The sequence below is a fragment of the Parambassis ranga genome, chromosome 1 (assembly GCF_900634625.1).
Source record: "Parambassis ranga chromosome 1, fParRan2.1, whole genome shotgun sequence".
NCBI classification, from domain to species: domain Eukaryota; kingdom Metazoa; phylum Chordata; class Actinopteri; family Ambassidae; genus Parambassis; species Parambassis ranga.
Window position 1 is genome coordinate 9216073 of NC_041022.1, and position 6000 is coordinate 9222072.

General features: G+C 37.6%; 1 protein-coding gene across 3 annotated transcripts; it reads right to left on the reverse strand.

Moving 5' to 3' along the window:
• Positions 1-559: 559 nt before the first annotated feature.
• mvb12a (multivesicular body subunit 12A) lies at positions 560-5574 on the reverse strand. 3 transcript variants are annotated; one of them, XM_028401357.1, is made up of 10 exons: positions 5442-5574; positions 4286-4375; positions 2996-3079; positions 2815-2914; positions 2551-2680; positions 2291-2431; positions 2102-2205; positions 1952-2010; positions 1802-1867; positions 560-1729 (listed from the first exon to the last, which is right to left on the reverse strand). In XM_028401357.1, the coding sequence occupies exons 2-10, from the start codon at positions 4373-4375 to the stop codon at positions 1643-1645; spliced, it is 861 nt and encodes a 286-aa protein (XP_028257158.1). In that variant the 5' UTR covers positions 5442-5574; the 3' UTR covers positions 560-1642. The 3 variants fall into 3 exon arrangements, with proteins under 3 accessions (XP_028257158.1, XP_028257149.1, XP_028257168.1); XM_028401348.1 differs by having other exon boundaries at positions 4286-4406; positions 5442-5561; XM_028401367.1 differs by lacking the exon at positions 4286-4375 and having other exon boundaries at positions 5442-5552.
• Between the last annotated feature and the right edge of the window lie 426 nt (positions 5575-6000).

The following is a 6000-nucleotide window of genomic DNA, read 5'->3' on the forward strand; positions in this document are numbered from 1 at the left end:
ACAAATACTACATTTTCGTAAAAGTGACTTAGTTGCTAATTAATTTTACTATTAATATTAAACTTTTTATTGGCCGTTTTACAGCAGGGATCACAGAAATAGCACTAAAGGTGTCTTTGTTTTAGCCAACTGTGCAATTCCAGGGCACTGATATTATTATTATTATTATTTACATCATGTAAAAATGTGTAAATATGATTTGAAGTAGAGCGTCTATAACATTTCAGGATCAGATTTTTACAACGTGTCACAATTAAATTATTATTTTTTCAAACAATGAAACTGGATTTTAATAACAGTAAAATAAATAGCACATTCAATACACTATTTCAGACAGGAATACTGCATTTAATAAATATGATTACTTTTCCTTTCATTTTTTTAAGTTATTAAAATCATTGTGGCTAAATTGTGTTAGATTATATTTTTTTAAAGTAGCTGCACACTAATAATACCTGAATAAATACATTGCATACAACATACAATGCAGTGTGTTGTCATTCAGATTTATAATTTAGTATATTACACTTACAAAACACAATATAAAGAACAGAATTGATAGGTTGATGCATTTTTTTTATTTTAACTTGTGCAGGTTTTCAGCATAAAAGCTCCACTTTAGTACAGCAGGGGGCAGTATTGCACCAGAAAAGCTTGAAGGTGAGCACTGAAAATTCACTAACATGAAAATTAATGGAGACTGTAAAAGGATTAGAGCAAATAAGTTGTTGCAAAACAACCCATTAAAAACCTGCTGGTTAAATAGCATTACACATTTGTGTGATACATGATCTGAACTCTGCCGGCTCTCTTCCACTGAAGCATCATCTTGTATTCAAATGATATGCAGTCAAAGCCATGTAAACAGGTCAATTGAAACAACACTTCCAGTAATCTTTAAATGCCTTAAATGTGCCGTATTGCAAAATAATATCAGCACATACAATGAAGAGAGCTGAATTACAGTTTCTTTTATTTTAAGTTTTCCATGCAGTACAAGATTATTACAGAGATAATTAAAAACAAGTTGACATTGATAAATATTTTGGTCCTTATATAGCCTCAAATAAAAAATATATAAGATGGGCTACATATATTTTTGGAACAACCCAAACCCAATGTTGGAATATTCTTCATACAAGAAACATACTATATACTACGTTTAGATACATCATCATATCATCTACAACAACGTTCATCCCCCATACTACATCTTTGTGTGAGCCATTTCTACTGATTCAATAAAAGGTGTGTAACAGTCACTAGGCAGCAAGAAGAACAGATCGTAAATAACAAAGTGCATCTTAAGGTTTAGCATACAATGCTCTTAATTTGGAAATGAAGCACATAAAAAGAGAAAACACTGAGGGTTAAAGCTGAAGATCATAGCTCAAAACAGCAAATACACTACAGATTTGTAGCTTATCTGAAGGCGGCTGTCAATCAAACAAGCATTTTCTTTGGCAAATAGAAACTCGGAAGGAGGGGATAATATGTATTGCAGTGTTCAGAGCTGATCATTTAATAATGCCAGGTTTAATAAGGTATTGAATTATCCTTCATCTGTACCAGGATCTGAAGTGCTCTAGACAGAATTAAATGACAGAAATTTGGATAGGGTCACTTTGGCAAAGAATGAATATCACTGAGCTGATGAAAGGTCTGATGTTGGTAGTGATGGTCTGGTCCTCTTGGCTGCAGATTCCTCGACAGTGAATGTGTAGTTATACTAAAAAAACAAAACAAAGTGAGCATGTCTTAGATTGGCAGGGTTTGAACTAAGGATGAGATATGAGCCTACCTCATTTTCAATGTCTTGCAGAGACTTTATACGAATGTTGTTTAGCTGAGAGTTCAGCTGAGGACTCTAAGAAAGATATGATAAACAAAAACACATATAGAGGGTTAAATGACATATCATGGAAGCCTTGTTGAAAACATTAAAACTTACCGTCCCATCTGCTTGTGTGTCAAATTTTGGGTGGAGGCTGAAAGGAATACCATCCAGAGCTGCAGAAGATTAAGGTTATAGGTGAGTGTGCCCCTTTGGTGGGAAAACCTGATAATAGTGGACCTATGCATAAGGACTGGCATGAAGTACCTGTTATTCCCTGGAAACTGCTGTCGGCAGGTTTGTCAGCGTCCTTGTTGTGGAGGCTGCAGCGTCTGTGACTCAGTCTGGTTGGTGGCACTGGAGGAGGGTTGCTATGGAAACAGACATAAATCTTAACTCAACTGATATACCTGATAACGGCCTATTCACATTTGATATTACACATGAGGACTGTACCTGGGTCTGAGGGGTAGGGGAGCAGACGGCTGCTCCAGAGAAAGCCTGTGAAGGTCCAGATTGACACTACGGGGCTTGGCCTGGGGTACGGGGCTATTAAAGTGCCCTTTTCTGCACCACAGCACATAACCATGGATGTCTCTAATGACAAAACATTTATTGACAAATTAAATAATATATTTATCAATACAGTTCTAAAGGCATCATTTAAAGTTGTTTAGTGACTGTAATAATGGTTCGTGTATGAGAATTCTACCAACCCCACATATGTGTAATGCTGCAACAACATTTTGCTTTTGGCAGTCAGTTTGATGTCCAACACAGCTGTGTCCACACTGCCCACGGGGGCGATGCGTATGCACACCCGTTTTTTCTTGGACACAGAGGTCTCTGGACACAGAGACAGAGAAAACGGCCATCAAAAATCAAATTCAATCATCACTGAAGACTGAACAAATATGATATCTACTCCTAATATTGGTAAAATAAAATATATACATAAATAAAATAAGGTGTATACTCACTTGCTTCAAGGTGCTCTGCTATATAGCAGTAACCGTGAGGAATAGAGTCCTTGTCTGAGATAACCTGAATGTCAGACACTACCATACCACCTGTTAAGTCCTATGGATAGACAGACACAGTTCAATGAGCATTTACAGGTGTTATTAGTAGAAGTGCCTCTGTGGTGTGCTGTCTCACTACCTTGCTGTAACAGAGATAATATCCAGACTTCATTGCAAAGCTGCGTGTGAAGTTGGCGGCTGCTCCATCTTCTGTGATGTTGATCTGAGAAGATGAAGAAGGCACAGCGGTGCTCTAAGGCTTCCCAATGCAATTTAGTATTCAGAATAATGTTTTTTACTAGGATAAACGACAGTGTGGGCTTTCTGTGTGTGCTCTGGCTTCCTCTCACAGAGGAGATGTTCTTGTTGGGTAAGCTGGCAGTAGATGTGAATGTGACCATGAAGACCCTGTTTAGACTTGTGTACGGCTGTTTTGTTGCAGTAACTCCATGTCTACGGTTATAGCAGACGAATTACTTTGTGAAATGTTAAAGTTTGTGAAATGGCAATGGTCCCAACAGTGTCCAGGAAAGGTTGCAGCTTGTCATGCTCATAGGCTTTTGTAGGATTTCTGAGGCTGCTGTGTCTAATAATATCATGTTTATATTTTGCAGCAAAAGCGGCTGTTAATGATACGAGTTGCTTATGAATAAAGGGGATAAAATGTAATTATAATTCAACCAACCCCTTTAGAGTCATGAAGACACATTTTTTTTTATAAAACATGTAACCGCCTCCTGCTCGGTGGAGAACCACTGAGAGCTGTGTCAGGCTTGTTCATGTGTGCTTCTCCCCATGCAGCTGCTTGTAATAAACTGTGACTTTTCAGGCATCATTTCAGAGTCTTTTTAGAATCTATATTTTTTGCCATGACATCTGTGATATTTAACTGATTAACCTTTATACCCATAAAGAAACCTTTAAGGGGCCAATAAACCTCTAAACTGTTGTTTTTCATCAGCCAAAAAGTAAATAAAATAGTTGCTTATATAATCATCACAGTACATGTCTTTGTGTTTGTGGTGGCATTTCTAAAGAATTTAGTAGCCTGTAGGGCCCCAACGGTCCTTTCTTGCCTAGGTCCCCTATAAGGTCTAGCAAATGCACTGCGCATGCAGCCGGTCCTGCCCCGGTCTGGATTTCACAATGCAACACCTCCTAGCGGCTTGGAGGACAGTAAAGACCTCGGATAGAGCCGGCTTGAGAGCTGTCGTGTGTGCAATACTTGGATTTAACAATAGTTCTGAATGTATCTGACTTGGAGGGTGCTCTTTATAAATACGTAGAGAGCAAGTCGTCCTCCACAGAACATGTATTTCCTACATTCTTTGAAGAGGAGAGGTTGTGGCAGAGTTGTAATAAGAAAACTTACCAATAGATGTCACTAAGCCATTGACAGTGGTCATTTAAAAAGCGAATCTATTCCTACCAGTGTGAAATCTTTGGGGCAGGTGCTGGTGTTGGAGGTCCAGGCCACAGCAGTCACTGGCCGCACAATCATATGATCCATCATGGACATCATGGTCATATGAAGGAGAGGCAAATGTTCCCTGAAAAGGTCATGTCAGGCTGATTGAGTTTGTGTGTGGAGAACAATGTGTTCTCTCTCTCACAGACTTTTTTTTCACAGTGAGAACCAATGTGTTGTGCCTATATGGGAACTACTAGAGTCCCAGTTGTTATTGCAAGGCTGCAGTGTTTAGGACAGAAAGATACTGTTATCACCATAAATTTAAGGTCAGAGTGAAACTATTCAGAGCAAGAATTTGAACCTAACAGCAAGACAGTAGCATGTATGAGTCCTACAAAATATCTGTTACACGTCCTAGAGAGCATCATGAATTATTCCAGTAATTTTCTTAACTTAGTTAACTCGTATACCTGAAAACTGACAAGCAAAAGTAGAGACTGTGATTAAAAACACAAATAAAATCACAAAGATAGATTTAAAAAAAATGTAAAGAGCTGGTAGAAAATGGTATTAAAACTACACAAAACATTGTAATTTTGACCAGAATAACTAGCTTACTAACATTTAAGATGTCTTAAAAATCATGGTAAATATTATAATAAAGGAAACTAATTAATCTGGTGATCAGTAAAATCAGCAAAAGTAAAGCTCTAAAGTAAACCTTGTGAACCAGAAACAAAAATGTAAAATACAACTATAATAACTTTAATGGATCTGAAACTAAGAATAAACTACACACAGAAACTATTTTATTGTTATATAACACGCATTGTTACAGGGTCAGGGTGTGAAATCCATACCAGACAGGTTGCTCTATCAGTCCTGTTTGCGCTCTAACTGTTTAAACAGTGCTCTACTTTTTGAACTAACACGTTTTTATATTTAATAACACCTCCGAATTTATTGTAATACAATAATCAGTATTAATATCAGATTATATTATTGGTAAACACCGGTATGGAGTCATTTTCCATAAGCTCATGACAAGCCGAGCTTTCCTGACACAAGTTAGCGATTGTTCCATTGACAAAGCTTAGCTGCTCTTTGCGTGAACTGAACTATGAGCTAAATTGTTTCGTAAACTGAGTCAAATAATCATAAAGTGCATACTTACTCTGAGTGTTTACGTTTTCCAGGTGTTTAGAGGTGCTGTTGTTCGGAGGGTGCACAACTTCTTAGTTATCAGCCGAAATTCCTTCCTCGTCAAAGCAGGAAGTGCTGAATCCATTCTAACTCCAAATCCCATCAGCCACCACAGCAACACGTCAGAATGACAGACCCAGAGCCATGGAGAGAGACAGGACTGTTGTTTGCTGATGTAAGCAAATACATGAGTTTAATGGCTTTACTGTAACGTTTGGATAAATCACTAAGTTTAATGGAAGTTATTGATGAACTCATAATGAAAGCAATGAGAAAATAGCAGGTGAAATTCAAATATTAGGTAGTTTGATTTCAGGAAAGACCCAAATTTAGACAGACCAAAATGAACAAATAAAAAGGTAACTAATAAAGTATTAAAGAAAAGCTCAAAGGAACCTGGACAAAGTGCATGCTGAAGACACTGGAGACACAGGACAAAGTGACAAAGGGGAGCACAAGACTTAAAAACACAAAGGTGAGAAGAATCAGGGCAGGATGCAAAGGAAACCAAACTGAGAATCATGACGTTG

Bases quoted from the DNA above. Each gene is read 5' to 3' on its own strand.
- mvb12a (XM_028401348.1), bottom strand. From the start codon at position 4,384: ATGACCATGATGTCCATGATGGATCATATGATTGTGCGGCCAGTGACT. The intron at 2,915-2,995 runs GTAGTGAGACAG...GTCTATCCATAG, and splicing joins ATTATCTCTGTTACAGCAAG to GACTTAACAGGTGGTATGGT. The intron at 2,011-2,101 runs GTACTTCATGCC...AATCTTCTGCAG, and splicing joins CAGTTTCCAGGGAATAACAG to CTCTGGATGGTATTCCTTTC.